We start from the raw sequence: 18,287 nt of genomic DNA, 5'->3' as shown, positions 1-18,287 counted from the left end.
TGATATGAGTGAAAGAGATTGTTGTTGAGGCTATTTCTGTAACTTCCTGCCAGCACACTGCTAGGTCTTAAACTTTTTGGACTGAAAAATGAGGTGGCAGTGGAGCCCCGGACAGTTCACCAGGAGTCTTAACGTTCTCATCTGAAAAATGGGGGTTGTGCTTTATGAAACCCTGGTGATTTGTATTATTATCAAGGCTGTTTGCTGCCAAGTTTTTACTCTGTAAAAGTTTTACTCTGTAATTAATGTTTGGAGGGGAGAATAAACTTGTAAGTAGGCAGGGAATCTTGTCTCTCCTCTGCGGTTCTTAGCCCATAGTGAGCACTTAGGAAATGTTGACGAATGGATTGAAAGGCTTGCGGGCTAGCCCCTGGTGGCATGGAAAACTCAACAGCAAAAGGAGTTTGAGGCTCTTAGGTGTGTTAAGTGGAAGGGTTCCCGGACTCTGCCACCTGGGACCATTTTTCAACCCTAGGAGGCTTCTGACCAGCTCAGCTCCACCCTCCTGCTGGGAGGAATCTCAAAACGTTTACTTAGGTACAGGCTATGTCCTAGAGACTGGGGTTTAGCAGCCATCGGGATGATCCAGGCCCATCACTAGGCTGTGCAGTTCTCTTCGATGAATTAGGAAAAGGCGTCTATCTCCTCTCTTCCACGGCCACCACCCCTGACCCAGACACACGGCTTAGCTGATTTCAGCCCCAGGTGGCTGGTGGGACGTCCCTGGGCAGTACATACCTGCACGGATATATTCAGTGCCTCAGAGAGTAGCTAATAAATTGATCGCTTATATATGTAAGGTGACTGTATGTCCCGTTGGATGTCTTCTGCCCTAGCATAATATGCCCTCTTTCACACCAACAAGCGTTCCAGTTTTGACCACAAATGATAAGGTCTTCCTAATTAACTGGGCCAAGTGAGATAAAGACAACAGTTGTGAAGTTCTAGACTCTAAAGGAATGAGCTTTGATATTGGACAGGAGAAGAGGGTTGAATGAGATTGGGGAGCGGTGGGTAGGCGGGAGAAAAATGGAGGAGGATTCTAGCAGTGGGTGAATAGTGTGATTAAAAATTAAAAACTCAAGGGGCACCTGGGTGGCGCAGTCGGTTAAGCGTCCGGCTTCAGCCAGGTCACGATCTCGCGGTCCGTGAGTTCGAGCCCCGCGTCGGGCTCTGGGCTGATGGCTCAGAGCCTGGAGCCTGTTTCCGATTCTGTGTCTCCCTCTCTCTCTGACCCTCCCCCGTTCATGCTCTGTCTCTCTCTGTCCCAAAAATAAATAAACGTTGAAAAAAAAAAATTAAAAAAAAAAAAATTAAAAACTCAAGCTACACATAATCTTGTACTTCTGCAGACTATGGAGAGCTGCTCCCAGAGGGTGGGCCTTTCCTTTCTCCATATTTTACCTATCCCTTCTTCCCCGCACAAACATGCGCACCTAATAAGCACGTCTCCCTTATCTTTTCCATTACTGCGCCAGTAGAGTAATGGCTCATGGCCAGAGCCTCTGAGCCTTGACTGACTTGCTAGGTTTCTGTGGAAAATGGAACCCAACTGAAAGCGTGACCTCCCTACTCCATGTTTAAGGGAAATGTTGACATGGTAACACCAGTCCATCTACCATATTCCATCCCAAGAATGGTAAGATCCAAAAGAGAGATGGGCAAGTGGCTTTTGGTAAGTGAGTGGGGACAGATTGAAGGGTGTCATTTGGGCTTAGCTGTACATCAGAATTCCTGCAGCCAGAGTTTTAGACTATAGCTCCTAGGGTTAAAAAAAGAAAAGAAAAGAAAAAAAGTTGAGGTGTAAAGATCTCTCTTCCTAACCGTGTGACCTGAGCATATTAACTTAGTCATCTTCATTCTTGTGAAACCCTTTCCCCTGCTGCGACTTGGGGGGGACTGTAGAGCCCCCAGAGTTTTTGTGACAGTTAAAAGGCCTAAGAGATGTGACCCACCTAGCATTGGGCCTGCCACAAAATGAGCCTTTGGCAAATGTCACTGTTCTTCCTTATTCTGCTTCCCCGGAGAGGGCCAGTGGAAATATCCGTGTCCTCATGGTGCTTCAATTATTTTTTCTTTCGGAATTTTTTTATTTGCAGAAAGTCAGAAACATGGCCCTGGATGATGTCGTGATCCTCAACGTGGACACCAACACCCTGGAAACTCCCTTTGATGACCTCCAGAGCCTCCCAAATGATGTGGTGGGTAATGAGCTCTTGAGGTCTGACTCCTGTGAGTTCGGGCAGTGGACATGAACATGACTTTCGGGAACGGAAAGGAGGGGAGACGGTCGTGGTTTTCTTCTGGCCTAAGAACTACAGTTTGTTTCTCTGCTGCGTCTGCCACCTTTGTCTCAGTGAAGGAAAGTTGGAGGGTGGTTCATTTTGTTTAGTGGCTTTGCTCTCATAACGTGCATCTGGGGGGCTGTGTAGTGATCCCAGCGTCTAGTCAGCTCCTCTTTGTGTGGGAGCCTCGGGGACTTGCGTCCCCTCTCCAGCATATTGCCGCTTCCCAAGGACAGCACAGCTTCCCCTGAGCAACCCCGGAGGGCTTTCTGTGTGCGTGATATGGGACACTTCAGATCTGTATGTCTTTCCTGGACCATCATCAAGCAGCCATTTTCCCATGTAGCAAGATATCTGCTGACAGTGCTCTGAATGTGGCTCTCTGTCCCATAAATCTTAAATACCTAACGTCTAGACAGATAGTGGGCTCTCTTTAGCAAAAGCAACCGGCTGCCACATTTGCCATGCCGACACCTGACCACCTACCTGTCTCAACGTTGCTACTCAGGCTGCCTCATGGGCAGCTGTGCGAAGCAGACCCAATCTCCCCCATCGTCCACAGGAATGAGGAGGACTGGGGCTCACTGGGAAATAGGGTTTTGATGTTTCTGGTGTGACCTCCATGGCTCTGTCTGCTGGAGGATCTATAAAGTTATTCTGACTTCCAGGCTGAAGGGGGTAGATGTTCCCGGCCCCATGTGCTGACGTGGGATCGGGTCTGGGCTGCTGGGTTTGTGTCATGGGAAGTGGAGCTCCATTCCTGCCGGAGGTCCCCGTGGCACTTTGGGGTTAGCTGTCTGGAAGAGATGCTGCTGTTTGTTGATGAACAACTTGCAACGTGGTTTCAAACTCCTCTACTCTTAACAGTGTAAGATTTGGGGAAGTCATTTGTGCTACATAAAGATATTCTGGGGCACCTGGGTGGCTCAGTCAGTTGAGCGTCTGACTCTTGATTTTGGCTCAGGTCATGATTCCGGGGTCACAGGATTGAGCCCTGTGTCCAGCTCCGCGCTGTGCGTGGAGCCTGCTTAAGAGTCTGTCTTCCCCACCTCCCGCCTCCACTCTGCTCCACTCCCCTGCTCTTGTGCGTGCGTGCGTTCTCTCTCTCTCTCTCTCTCTCTCTCTCTCTCTCTCTCTCTCTCTCTAATAAAACTTTAAAAAACCCACAAAATTTAAAGATGTTCCATTTGTAGTCTAATTAAACAATGGCTACCATTCATTGACTTCCTATGTGCTAAGCTCTATGCTAAGAGCTCGTACTGACCCCTCATTTCCTCTTCACACTGCCCTGAGGAAGGCATTTTCCTTATTCCTGCTTCATGCCCAGAGCTAGAAAGAGGAGGAGCCAGGAAGTGAACCCAACTCTGTCTCTCCTGAGAGCTGCCAAGCCCCACATCCTCTCTAGGGGCCGTCTGCATTCAGGGATCGCATGCAGTTAGCATTATAGCCCAGTGGAGTAGGTGTTCTCTCCTTTACATAGGGCAGATGAGCCTCAGAGAGCACGTGCCCTGCTATAGGTCATATGACTGGCTGGGGCAGAGCTGAGATTGGACGGCACCAAAGCCCACACTGCCTCCTCTCCTTGTACCCTGTCCCCCGCCCCCTTCTGAGGCAAACAGATGGCAGAAGCAGGGAAAGGGAAAGGACCAGACACCATGAGGCTACCTATTCGTGTCAGGACAAGGTATGGGCTTGGGATCTCAGGGCCTCCTGACCATAGTTTGAATCATTGGTCCAAAGAATATGTGGCTTCCACCCTGGTTCCTTCCTAGGGAAAAGCTTTCCCCTTAATCCATGGGTGCCATATGTATGGACCTGTCAGTTCCTGAATGAATTTTGTAAGTGAGCCTGAGGTATCAGATGCTAGGAATGGCCAGGGGCCTGGGGCAGCCCAGAATGACTGGCTGATAGCTAGGAAACAGTGGGGTAGACTGGTCCCATCTGCCGTGTGCAGGCCCAGTGCTGGGCATCAAACAGCAAAGATGAAATAGATCTAGTCCTTTCCTTCAAAGAGGAAAGTAGGGGAAACAGATATGTTAAAAAAAAAAAAAAAATATATATATATATATATATAAGTATATAAAAAATATATATATCAATATATATCTATATCTATATCTATATATATCTATATCTATATCTATATCTATATATATATATATATATAGATATATATATATCACGATGTAGCATAATAGGGGTCACAAGGGAAATAGGAATCAGGCACAGAAGGGCCCAGGGATGACAAAGTTTGGGAGACGGAAATAGAGGCTTCCTGAAGATGGCACATTCCAAGATGCTTTTTAAGTGATTGTCGCAGTGGTCTCGGGGAACCAAAGGAATGTAGGCAAGTTCTTTTTTTCTCTCTGAGCTCAGGCTCCCGTGTTGGAAGGAGGAGTGTGAGCCCTGTAGTTAGGATTGCTGTAGCAAATAAACAAGATGGTTATGTTCCTCGAATGCTTAGAACAGTGCTCACGTATTGTTAGTGTTCAATAAATGGTACCTGCATTTGTTTTTCATAAAATTGTTGTTAATCATTGCAGCCAGAGTTGGAGGACAGTTATGTTCCCTAAAAGTCCTCTGCCTACACAAAAACGAGGTCTGTGGCAGGGTTGAGAACGTTCTACCACAGTGTTCAGCATGGGGCTCCAGAGCCATGAAAGACTCCAAATAATGGATAGGGAATGTGGTCCGTAAGGCATTTGTGTTTCTGGGGAATGCATAGGTTTGCTCCCATAAGACTGTGTGAACTGTCACATCCTTGAGAGAAGAAACCACATGCTGTGCATCTTCGTGTCCCTTGCCTTCAGCACAGAGCCGGGACTTGCAGGGCACCGCCATGTCCACAGCTGACCTCACAATTTCCCCTTTGGTTGGAGGTGCTTGTTTGTGGCGTCTGACAGATTCTGCTTCTTCAGCCGTTTGTCAAATTCTCTTCTCGTGTTCTCCCTCCACCACCTAATCCAGGCTCTTCGTTTTCTCCCCACACCATTAACCACCAGCCCGTGAACTTGCTCCTCTGACTCCAGCCTGTCCTCCTCTTGCACCAGAGCAGCCTTTCCAAAAATAAATTTAACTGTATTTCCCTCTTAAAACTACTCCATTAATGAACATAATTAAAAAACGGAAACAAACAAGCAAAAAAACAAAACGAAACAAAAACCCATTACCTCCCAGTGCCTATAGCTTAGAGGCGAATTCCTTCTGTTGGCTTTGAAATCAGACAGACGCGTGTTTCAATCCTGGCTTCTCCACGTACTAACCGTGTGATCTTGATCAAAATTACTTAGGCTCTCTGAGCCTTAGTTTCCTCATAGGTTGTTGTGCGAATTGAAGGTAATGTATATAATATATGTAAAACATACATCCTACGAGTGTGATAGATGGTAGTTAGTGATGATGATTATGGATGATGATTTATGGATATTTACAATGAGCATGGCATTCAGGGTCCTCTTTCATATTCTGACTCTCCTGGGTGTTTTTCTGATAGCTTTAGCTCTCTCCCCTCCCAGCTCCAAACTCCGTACATAATTGGAACTGTTACTAGTTCTGCAAACCTTGCATGTTATTTTATAACTTCAAACTTTGCATATAGTCCCCCGCCCCCCGCCCCAAATATCCTGCCCCACCCGCCAATCTCCTACTCAATCGTCAAGACTTACTCTAAATGTAAAACTATAAAATCTTCCCTGGAGCACTTGGCTGGCTCAGTTGGTAGAGCATGTGACTCTTAATCTCAGGGTCGTGAGTTCAAGCCCCACATGGGATGTGGAGCCTACTTAAATAAATAAAGAAGTAAGTAAGTAAGTAAATAAATAAATAAATAAATAAATAAAACCTTTCGTCACCTCTACAGGTCATTTCACTATATCTTGCTCTTTGTGTTCACAGCCCCTTGTATAATTGTGTAATTATACTTGTGTAATTCTACTTCTCACCCAACAGTATAATTGAGTATATACTTCTGGCTTTTCCTGTGAATTGTGACTTCTTTAAAGGCAGGAGTCAGGTTTTATTCATCTTTGTTTCCCAGAGATGCAGCAGCCACTGAATAGATAGATAGAAGGGCAGAAGGGACACATGGATTGGGTTATTTTGGTAGATGAAATCTTGCAAAATGTGGCACCCGTGCTGGAAATTTTACTGAAGGAGGCCTCTGTCCCGCTTCTAGCCATGATGGAATAATTGGAACTGGCTTTATCTTCCCACCATTAACAACTACAAGTCTGGACAATTTTAAAAAACAGTAGTTTTCACATATTAGACAACAGGCCGTGCAGGACTTCGATTCCTGAGAGAAAGGAAGCAAGTGAGGTGAGGCCTGCCATTCCCCTGGCTTTTTGCCTTGAGGCATTTCTGGACCATGGTGCCAGGAGGGGGTCCCCAGCAAAGCACACCAGTTTTGCTGAGTCGAGGGGTCAGAAAGCTGAGCTTAAGGGCGAGATGGTTTTTAAATTTGTGGGTCAGAGTACCGGACTGGAAGAAGGCACTCATCACAAGAGCTCTAGAAATCTGACTCAAGTCCTCTTGACTAATGTGCTAAAGACTGACCTGCCCCTGTGTAGGGTGGAGCTCATACAGACTCTCGCTCACACAAGCTCTGACCAGCCAGAGTAAGATCTTGCTGTTCAAGGAGGACAGTCATTAGAGACCGCCGGAGACCATGCCTTGGTAGGACTCTAAGTTCGCTCTAGAGTAAGGATTCTTTTAGCCTGGCCCTAACCGAGGTTAAAAGCAAGCCTTGAGAAGATAATCTCTCTTGTTTAATCTGAGTACCAGTTACGTGGGCAGGAATTCATTCATCAAGCTGAACACCAATGTTATGTGTGTGTTGTATATTTAAACTTCAGTAAAAGTTTTAAAACTATTTCTTTAAAAAGAAAAGGCCTTGAAAGGTTCAACCTCATATGCAAGGAATTTAACTTCCCATCAAAATAAACTACAACTCTCTTTAAAAGAAGACAGTAGGGGCACCTGGCTGATTCAGTCACTGGAGCATCCACTCTTGATCTCAGGTTTGTGAGTTCAGACTCTATGTTGGGTGTAGAGATTACTTTAAAGAAAAAAAAAAGCCAATAAAATCCATACACAACAGTGTAACATTCACAGTATCTGGCAACCTATTTTAAATATATGAGAAGTGTTGAGATCAGAAGAAATGTAGCCCATAACAAAGAGAAAAATCAGTAAAGAAACAAGCTCAGAAATGGTGGAATTAGACAAAGGTCTTGAGATGTAAAGGATTATAAATCAATGTGCTCATGAATTTAAAGGAAGACCTGAACTATTTGAGAAGAGAAATAGAAAACATAAAAAGAATGAAAAGAACTTGTAGAGGTGAAAAACAGAATACCTGGAATGAAAATTTCATTGATAGGATTAAGAGGATATTAGACACCACAGCATAAAAGATCAATGAACTTAAAAACTTAGGAATAAAAACTACCCACTGTGAGGCAGAGAAAGGGAAAACACTGGAAAAGATTAATAGACCCTCTAGGACCCATAGCACAATATCAAGAGGATTAAAATGCTTATCATCCTAGAAGGAGAGGAAGGTGGGGAAAGACAGAAGAAAAAATATTTAAAGAAATTATAGCATTTTTCTTTACTTTTGATGAACATTGTAAATTCAGAGTTCCAAGAAGCTCAAGGAACCTCAAGCATAGTAGATCCACACAAAACCAGAGCCCAGAACGATAATTACTCAGAACCAGTGATAAAAACAAAGGCTTAACATTAGCTGGAGAAAAAAGACACATTACGTAAAAGGAAGAAGTAATGACTGAAGACTTCTTATAAGAAACCACATAAGCCAGAAGGTAATGGAATGACATTTTTAAAGTAATGTAGAGAAATTTTTATCAACCTAGAAATCTATATCCTTCAACAGGATGAAAATATCCTGCAAAATTGAAGACAAAATTTAAGACCTTTTCAGATGAAAAAAGTGAGAGAAAAATCACTGTCAGCAAAGACTACGAGAAATATTAAAGGAAGTTCTTCAGATAAAAGAAAAGTGAAACCATTGAGAAACTTCAACAATAAAGGAGGGAAGAGTGCCAGAAATAGTTAATATGTGGGTAAATATAAGAGACTTCTTTCGTCATTTTTTGTATCCAAAAAAAAATTTTTTTGACGTTTATTCATTTTTGAGAGACAGAGTGCAAGCAGGGGCAGTGAAAAGAGAGAGGGAGACACAGAATCTGAAGCAGGCTCCAGGCTCTGAGGTGTTAGCACAGAGCCCGACGCGGGGGCTCGAACCCACAGACCGCGAGATCACGACCTGAGCCGAAGTCGGACGCTTAACCAACTGAGCCACCTAAGTGCCCCTAGACTTCTTTATTCATTTTTAATTTCTATAAATGATAACTTGAGTATTTAAATTAAAAAAAACTAACGTATTGTGTGTTGTAACATGGGTAGAAGTGAAATGAAATGTATGGCAGCGGTAACAACAGAGGACAGTGTGTAGATGGAGAAAGGAAGCATATAGTTTTCAGATTCTTAAATTCTATGTAAAATGGTATAACATTGTTTGAAGGTAGCCTCTTCAGTTAAAGATGTATACCGTAAACCTTAGAGGAACCGCTAAGGGGGAAAACAAGATGTACAGCCAATAAGCCAATATTGAAGATCCAAACCATTTAGAGGGAGGGGGAAGGATGACAGAACCAAACACAGAGGGAACAAGTAGAAAAGTTAGCAAGATGAGAGATTGACCCACTATATTGATTATTGCATTAAATGTACATGGTCTAAATATTCCAATTAAAGGAGAGTAATTATATAAATAATCAGGACCCAGTGGGATGCTGTCCACAAGAATTTCATCTCAAAGAGCCAGCCAGATGAAAAGGAAAAGCATGGGAGAGGTACACCATGCAAATACCAGCCAATAGAGAGTTGGTGGGAGATGAGAGGCAAATGTTGCTCATAGAAGAGTTCCAAATATCTGTAGATACTGTCCTCTCAGGAGAAGGAGTTTAATCATCCCCACCCCACCCCACCCCACCCCCCCCCTGCAACACACATACACTTGAGTGGGGGCTGGACTTACTTCCAAGAAACAGAGTCTGTAAAGGGAGAAAGTGTAACTTGAATGGACAGATGTCAAGCACTTCTTCAAGTGATCAAGTTTAATGTCACCAGTGATGTTGTGTGAAGATTATGTAACCTTGATATGATGAGAAGGATACATGACCTCTCAGGCATTCTTTCCAAAAACCCAAATAATGACAAAAAAACTTCAGTTAACCGAAAATTGAGGGACATCTTATAACATACCTGACTAGTACTTTTCAAAACTGTCAAGGCCAGGGGCACCTTGGGTGGCTCAGTTGGTTGAGTGTCTGACTCTTAGTTTCGGCTCAGGTCATGATCCCAGGGTTGTAGGTTTGAGTGTGGAGCCTGCCTAAGTTTCACTCCCTCTTTCCCTCTCCCCCATTCATGTGTGTCTCTCTCTTTCCCTAAAATAAAATTTGAAAAGCTGTCAAGGTCATAAAAAACATAGCAAAGCCTGAGGAACTGTCACAGACCAGAGAGGACTGAAGAGAAATGACAAACTAAATACAAGGTGGAATTCTGGATTGGATACTGGGATAGAAAAAGAACACTACTGGAAAAATTGGTGAAATCACAATGAGGTTTAGAGTTTAGTTAATAATGTGCCGGAGTTGGTGTTAGTTTTGACAAATGTGCTCTCGTAATATAAGATCTACTAGGGAAACAAACCGTGGAGTGTATAGGTACTCCCTGTAGTATCTTTGCAACTTTTCTGGAAGTATAAAAATATTGCAAAATAAAAAGGATATTTAAAAAAAATTTTTTTTAACGTTTATTCATTTTGTGAGAGAGAGAGAGAGAGCGAGCGAGCGAGCATGAGTGGGGGAGAGGCAGAGAGATAGGGAGACACAGAATCCGAAGCAGGCTCCAGGCTCTGAGCTGTCAGCACAGAGCCTGACGCAGGGCTCGACCCCACAGACCGTGAGATCATGACCTGAACCTAAGTTGGATGCTTAACTGACTGAGCCACCCAGGTGCCCCAAAAGGATATTTTTTAAAAAGGAAATAAGAGAGTTTTATAAAGAACTCTGTGCCTATGATTTTGATAAATTAGATAATCAAATTCTTTGAATACACAAATTACTGAAAGTTACTCAATAAGAAATAGAAAACAGAAAAAGTAGCACTATTTCTATTAAATAAATTTGAATTTGTAATTAAAACTTTCCCACAGAGAAAATTCCAGTGCCAGATAGTTTGGCTAATTCTATCATGCATTTAAGGAAGAACAAATAGCAACCTTACACTAACCTTTTTGAGAAAATAAAGTGGAAAGGAACAGCTCCCGCCTTATTTTCGGAGGTTAGCATTACTCTGACATGAAAAGCACATGAAGAATCTACAAGAAAAGAAAAGTGCTGGCCAATATGGCTCATAAATACAGATGTAAAAATCTTTAACAAAATTTTGACGAATTGAATACAATCTATAAAAAGGCCAATACCTCATAGAACCACATATTTTAGGAAAAATTCAACCCCTCTCATGTTAAGAGCTCTTTACAAACGAGGTTTCCTCATTGTGATCAAGAGCATCTTGGAAAAACCTACAGCTAACATCTTACTTACTGATGAAAGAATGAATGCTTTTTCCTCTCAGAATGACAACCAAAAGAATGTCTGCTCTTCCCATTTCTATTCAGCAATGTACTAGTGGTTCTAACCAGCTTGCTAAGACAAGGAAGAAAAAAAGGATGAAGTAAAATCGTCTTTTTTTCAGATATGATCATGTGTATGGAAGATCCTTAGGAGGAGTCTTGTAAATTAATTTAGCAAGCACGTAGGATAAGGTCAGTATACAGGAGCTAAATATATTTCTATATAGTGGTGATAAGCAGTTGAAAAGTGAAAAATTTTAAGTGCCATTTAAAATGCCACAGAAAATATTTAGGAATAAATTTAACAAAACATGTGAGATTTGTATACTAAAAGCTATAAAATATTTCTGAGAAAAAAACCTAAAAGACCTAAACAAATGGAGAGATATTCCATATTTTCGATTGGAAGACTCCACATTTTAAAGATGTTAATTTTCCCTGAATTGATCTATAGATTCAATATATTCCCAACCCAAATTCCAGATGGCTTAAAAAAAAAAATTTGACAAGCTAATTCTAAAATGTATATGAATATGCGAAAGATCTAGAATAGCCAAAACAATGTTGAAAAAGAACAAAGTTGTAGGACTTACATTGCCTACTTTCGAGACTTACTATAAAATTACAATAAGTGTACATATATAGTTCGATAGAACAGAATAAATATTTCAGAATTAGACCCAACTGATCTCCAACAAATATGCCAAAGTAATTTAATAGAGAGATGTTAGGTTTTTTCAACAAATGTTACCAGAGCAACTGGATATCCACACAGAAACAAAATGAATCTACTTTTACCTCACGTAAATTCTAGTTCAAAATGGATTCTGGACGTAGATATAGAAGCAAAAACTATAAAATGAGCAGAAGAAAATAGAGGAGAAAATCTTCATGAGCTTGGGGTAGGCAAAGATTTCGTAGACATAGAAGGCACGCATCATAAAAGCAAAAGCAATCAATCAAACCTAATAAAAGTAAAAACTTCCCCTCTTCAAAAGACTCCATTGAAAAAATGAAGAGGCAAACCATAGCCTGAGAGAAAATATTCTCCCTACCTATATATGAAAATGGGTTTTTATCCAGGTTATATGAAGAAGTCTTAAACCCTGTAATAAGGAGACAGCCCAGTTAAACTTGAAGAGACACTTAACAGTAAAAGATCTTCAAATGGCCAATGAATACGCAAAAACATGCTCCTTGAAGGAGCAGGTTAATATTACAATGAGTGTACCACCATATACCCACTGGTATAACCCAAATAAAATGACTACAGTTCTTATAAATGTGTATGTTAAACATATGTTTACTATCTGACCAACTATTTCATTCCTAAGTATTCACCCAAGAAAATTAAAACTTATGTGCACACAAATATCTGTACATGTTTTCAGCGGCTTTGTTCATAATCGCCAAAAACTGAAACAAGCCAGGTGTCCTTCACCTGGTGATTGTATAAACAGTGATATACTTATAAAATGGAATACTACTCAGCAACAAAAAGAAACAACTGATCTGCCCGACAACATAGATGAATCTGAAATACCTAACACTGAGTAAAAGAAGTCAGGTGTAAGAGAATATACTATATGATTTTATTTATATAGAATTCTAGAAGAGCAAAAGCTAGTCTTTGGTAGATGAAAGCAGATCAGTGGTTGCCTTGGGCTGGGTTGGAGAAGGCAAGGAGTGACTGACAAGGGTACCAGGGCACATTTTGGGGTGAAGAAAGCATTCTGTATCTTGATTTTGGTGGTGGTTACACGGGTCCATACATTTGTCAGAACTCCTCCAGCTGTACTTTCTATGCATTCTATCATACATCAGTTATGACTTATGTTCATTTTTAAAAACGAGAGGACTTGGAAATAAGTTTAAAAAGGAGGCTCCAATATCGAGTTGCTTTCAGAACATCACTCTTGATTTTCATGTGATCTATGAACATGGGGAAAGGGGTAACTTGGGAGGTAGGGTGGTTCTGGCTTTCTAGTAGGTACCTAGATAGTTTGGTCTCAACTTCTGTAATCTTACGTCAGTTATCTTTTTTCTACCTTAAAAAAAAAAAAAGAAAGAAAGAAAAACAGATTGACCAGGTTAATGCTATTGTATTTTGCTGGGTTCCATGAGACTTGCAGATTTGCCGTTCTCACTGACAATATTGTATTGTTCCCCAGCTGTGGATTTTAGAGGAGGAATGTTGCAAAGATAGTACGTCTCTTATTGATTTCCACGCCTGTTTATAGACTTCATGTTTATCTCAAGCCCATGTGGATGCTGAGAACAGAAACATAATGTCCCCTCCCTCCGCAGCCATTTAACGAAACACTCTTCATCTGTTTCTCTCCTAAATTTTAAATAACATCTCTTGTTCCTTCAAGAGCATTAAGTAAGTATAGGCTGCTTGGCCAGTACATAGTTTGGAGAGCTTTTAAAAAGCTTGATAAAAGGGAACTCAAATTCTTCCAGGCTTCCAGTGATGTGGACGTACCACATTTTATTACTGGGGAACAAGATTTCCCATGGCTCAGTTAGGGCCCTTTTTTTAATATTCTTTGGCCTGAAATTTGTAGGCTTTTGTGTAAGCACATGTATGTGGAGGCCTTTACTGTCTGCTTACTCTTTTCCTTTTTTCACTCCATGCTTTTTGTAGCCTGAGTGATGCTCTTTTATAACAGGCTTTGTTATATCATGACATATTTAAATAGGACGTTAAGGTGTGTATTCTTTTTTTGACTCAATAATTCGACTTCTAAGATTTTTTTTCTAAATGGAGAAAGCCACCTAACCAAATAGCATTGTTGATGTTTTGTTAACCAAAGTTGGAAGCAACCTTAATCTCCAAAATTAGGAGGAGTAATTAAGGTAATGTATCCGTTTGCCATTCAGTGGAGTGCACCCTACAAGTCATTAAAAATGATGGTTATGAAGACTGGGCAACACAGAGAATGCTAAAGATGCAACTCAGTGAAAAAAAGCAGAATAAATGTCACATCTACTATGAGACAATGAAGAAAAATAGCCATATACACAGAAGTAAAAGTTTTTTAAAAGATCTCCCAAATTGCCAGCAGTAGGGTGTTAAGATAGTAAAGCTGTGGGGCACCTGGGTGGCTCAGTCGGTTAAGCGTCCGACTTCGGCTCAGGTCATGATCTCACAGTTTGTGAGTTCGAGCCCCGCATTGGGCTCTTGCTGACAGCTTAGAGCCTGGAGCCTGCTTCGGATTCCTTGTCTCCCTCGCTCTCTGCTCCTCCCCTGTTCATGCTCTGTCTCTCTCCCCTTCAAAAATAAATAAACATTAAAAAAAAAAAAAAAAGATAGTAAAGCTATGAGTTAACATTTTTCTCCTCTATTTTTCTAAATTTTCTATGATATTATCACCAGGTTTATGATAGAAAAATCATCTTTCTTCCCCTCATCTGAAACACTTGAATGTTTGGGCTTTGGGCTTCCTGGTTTGTATGTCTTCAGGTGTCTACCTGTCTCCATTCATCCCTCATGCTTTTAAGTCCTTGTCTGTAGGACTCTGTTCTGTGTTGGCCACTCTCCTTGACGGCGTCCACTCCATGACTTGTAAATTTCATGCAGCGAGGGCAGGAGCATCCTGACCCAGTGGGCCTTGCCCTGAGTGTGTGCGTACGATTTGTCAACAATCAAGTATTTTATGGGGGTTTATGGGACTTCATTAAAGATGCTGGAGCAGGAGCACTGTGGGACATCAGAAGAGACCTCAGCAATAAACCGCAACTCCAAGCTTTGGAATGCAGTAAATGTTTAAAAGACTTCCTTCCTTTCATTACTGAATTTTACTTTACTTTTATACCAGTAAAGAGTTGTGTTTTATTGGTTGAAATTTCTTGATTCCGTTTCCCCAGGTCTGTTTAAAAGCTACATTTTATCTTTGAGGATGTTTGGCTCGTGGTAGAGGAAGGGCTGCCAGCGGATTCAATTAACTGGCAGAGCTCACAGATATTGTACACGGGTTTCTTTTTTTCTCCTTTTTCACAACTGCTACATAAACACAGCTGGGTTTAATATTTGTCGTAACAAAGATTTAACTTGAATCCTTGTACTCCGGGTAATTAACGCTTGGAATCTCGGCTACTTTTTCGTTCGTCCGTTTGTAATCCTCTTCATTTCTTTACTCTGGCTATCCAGATAATGAAGTGCGCTCCTCTAGGTCTTTGCCCTGCCTTAAAACTGCTTAATATTTGGCCGTTCCCACTAGAGAGCAGATGCTTTTCTTTGCAAGAATTGAATTTCTGTCAGCTCTTTTATGCATCATGTGTTTGGAACTGTAAGTGGATCAAGTTGTTCATCACAGCAGGGACACTGTGAAACACATCTATTATACACACTTCCCACCCCCCCCCCCTTCCTGTGTTTTTTCTCCCCCGAGGAGGTGGAGATGCCCAGATCCCATTGGAAGATAGCTCACTCTGTGGGGATGTATCCATGTGATCCACCATGGATCCGGCCTGGCTGCATCCCTGAGCATGGAAATCTACATCCATCCAGCCCAGGATTGTTGCTGAGACAAATCCCGCTTTTATCTTTGTAAACACCATGCACTTCATTAACTCCCAAATACACACCGAGTTTGGGTCACTAAATAAACCCACCGGGTTTAGCATAGCATAATGAGTGACATTTCAGTAATTGATGCCCTAGAAAATGTTAATTGTGAGTCCGCTATTTTATTTTTATGCTACAGTAGTGGCTAGGGTTGTTTTGGCTTTGGAGTGGAGTTGTATGGAAAAATAGTCACCATCTATGAGGCTCCTACTCTGTGCCAGGCACTGTGCTAGAGGCTCAGAAAATGTTGACATTTAATCTGCGTAACAGTTCTGAAACAAATGTGGTGGGGGAGGGGTACTTTGCCCCTTTTTTATAGATGAAGAGAAGAGGTTAAGTCACCAGCAAATAGCCAGCATCTAAAGCAGAATTTGACCCCAGACTAAATCAACACACTTTTGGGTATGGTACCTTCATGCTCAGGGTTTGCTAGACATACATTCATTCATTGGTCAATCAACGCACTGATTCATTACACGTGCATGTTACATGCTGCGGTCCTTCCATTTGAGTTGCCTCATTCTTCCTCAAGTCCAAAAGACAGTTGGCTTTTAGCAACCAAGCACCTTTGTATCCATCCATCTAAATCTGAGCTGCTGGTGGTACTTGGAATTGTTTATTTAATTTTGCTTTTTCCATCAGAGCTCAGTGTGAATATGATCCAACTTCCCCAAGCAACGGTACCGTGTTCTTACAGTTTTCATTTTGAGAATTTCCATCCCTAGATTTAGCTTTGAACTGATGGCTAAAGATTCCCAGTCCGAGTAGTTTTGTTTGTCAACATCACTTTGAAAGGCAGGAGTCTTGATGATGTTCCTGCTGTGATATACTCATCTTTTAGGTCTCAGATAGTGGTGGTGAGGGCAAAAGTGCCTTTTGGTACATTTTTAATAGATATCATTCAATTTGCAGGAGTCATTCTGAGACGTTCACATGTCTGACTGAAATACCGCTGATCTATAGAATTATAGTTAAATGGATAGATGGCTTTTGCCCATGAAGAACGTCATTAATCTCTTGATCAACATTTTTAGTTATGATTAACTTTAGTCTTCCTGCAAATACTTCAAATTAGAACCAGGCATTAGTGTCCTGGTTCATTAAAAATAGACCAACCCCTTTATTTTTGATTTGCAGTCCGTTTTGTTGTTGAAAGATGTTGGCATTTAAAAAAAAATCGGCAGAGAATATGTTGTAAAAAAAAAAAAAACGTATAACTTCCCTTTTGCAAGTGTGTATCTGTTTTTTCAAAGGTAACTTACATTTGTATTTTGTGCCTTGTGTTTGCAAGAGAATGGTTCTTGGTTTATTCATGTTGACAACTGAAAAGCCTTAGACCTAATTAAAAGAATTTCCACGAGCACCTTTACTGAACCATTTCATTACGCGGCACTGCACAGATTGCATTGTGAAACATGGTGATAGTTTAAATCTGACCTTTAAACCTAAACTGCCAGAAGTATGGGGGAGAAAACCCTTCTTTTAAAATACTCCCCGGATGCATGTATATATATAGGCATACTCGCATGCACATATTTGGTTAGAAATAATCCCTTTATTGAATGACCACCTAATAATATAAATACACATTTACTCAGAGCTCAGCTCTTGCTTGTAGCCTCCTTTAGCTTGGGCAGGATTTTCAGCTGCATTAATTGTGTGTGTGTGTGTGTGTGTGTGTGTGTGTTAAAGCTAAATTGTTTTATAGGGAAAACAAAGACAATTTCACTTCCTCTGGGCAAAAAAAAAAAGGGGGGGGGCTTTTGGAAGAAGAAGAAGATTACAAATAGGTAGAAGAATGTAAAGTTGTTGCTTCTGTGTTTCAGTTTAAAATGCCAGGGTACTTAGATTAAATGCATGAGGTTGGGGGGCTGGAGGGCTCTAGTCTGTGGCGCACTATTGTTAGGCAGATAGTGGAAATGGGCCTTTTTGTTTCAAAATTCTACTTTTTTACTCCAAGAGTGGCATTTTAAGGACTTGATAGTTCTTAAGATGCTCAACAAAGCCATTATAGCCTATAGTGAAGTAGCCATTCACATAATGAAAATTGATCCTTTTGTCTAACAGAAACTGCTTAGATTGTAAGGCTTGCCTCCAACTTTCTGACTTAATGCTCAACCAGTGAGATGTCAGGAGAGAGACAGAGGGGAGCAGCAGCCTGGGCCCCGAGGGTCATAGCCAGCTCCTGCTTGGAGCTCCACGTAACTAGCACGGTCTCCACTCCCCCATGGAGAACCAGGATCTTTGAGGGGAAAATGGGATGCAGAAGAAGCAATTAAAGCCAACTGAGGTCAAGGTACAACCATGTTCTCAAGAAAGAAACAGAAAAACAAGGAATGAGAGGAAGCAATAATGGAGATAGATTTAAGTTGGGAAAGAAATAAACCAGTATCAAGGACAAATCTAATTTGCTGGTCTTAAGAAATCCTGGCAGCAGTGAGAATCCATGAAGTTGCACAGACTTGGAGTAAGACAGACCTGGGCTTGACTTTGGTCTGGCCATGTGACATGGGGCTGTGGCTCACTTTCCTTATCTATATAGTGGGGATAACCATGCCTGTCTAGCCCAGTTGTAACTTTTTTTTTTTATTTTTTTTTAACGTTTATTTATTTTTGAGACAGAGAGAGACAGAGTATGAACAGGGGAGGGGCAGAGAGAGAGGGAGACACAGAATCTGAAACAGGCTCCAGGCTCTGAGCCGTCAGCACAGAGCCCGACGCGGGGCTCGAACTCACGGACCGTGAGATCATGACCTGAGCCGAAGTC

General features: G+C 41.6%; 1 protein-coding gene across 11 annotated transcripts in view; it reads left to right on the top strand.

Moving 5' to 3' along the window:
• The window catches only part of DENND1A (DENN domain containing 1A), a 513,010-nt gene that overhangs the window by 330,886 nt on the left and 163,837 nt on the right, over window positions 1-18,287 (top strand). For 10 of the 11 annotated variants that reach the window (XM_043566886.1, XM_043566881.1, XM_043566885.1 and 7 more), the window contains one exon: window positions 2,100-2,201. The exons of the other annotated variant lie outside the window; for it this stretch is intronic. In XM_043566886.1, the coding sequence (XP_043422821.1) occupies window positions 2,100-2,201 (102 nt within the window). The remainder of the gene's footprint in view (window positions 1-2,099; window positions 2,202-18,287) is intronic. 11 annotated transcript variants of the gene reach the window in all.

The sequence above is a fragment of the Prionailurus bengalensis genome, chromosome D4 (genome assembly GCF_016509475.1).
Source record: "Prionailurus bengalensis isolate Pbe53 chromosome D4, Fcat_Pben_1.1_paternal_pri, whole genome shotgun sequence".
NCBI classification, from domain to species: domain Eukaryota; kingdom Metazoa; phylum Chordata; class Mammalia; order Carnivora; family Felidae; genus Prionailurus; species Prionailurus bengalensis.
This window is presented reverse-complemented; position numbering and strand designations above follow the sequence as displayed.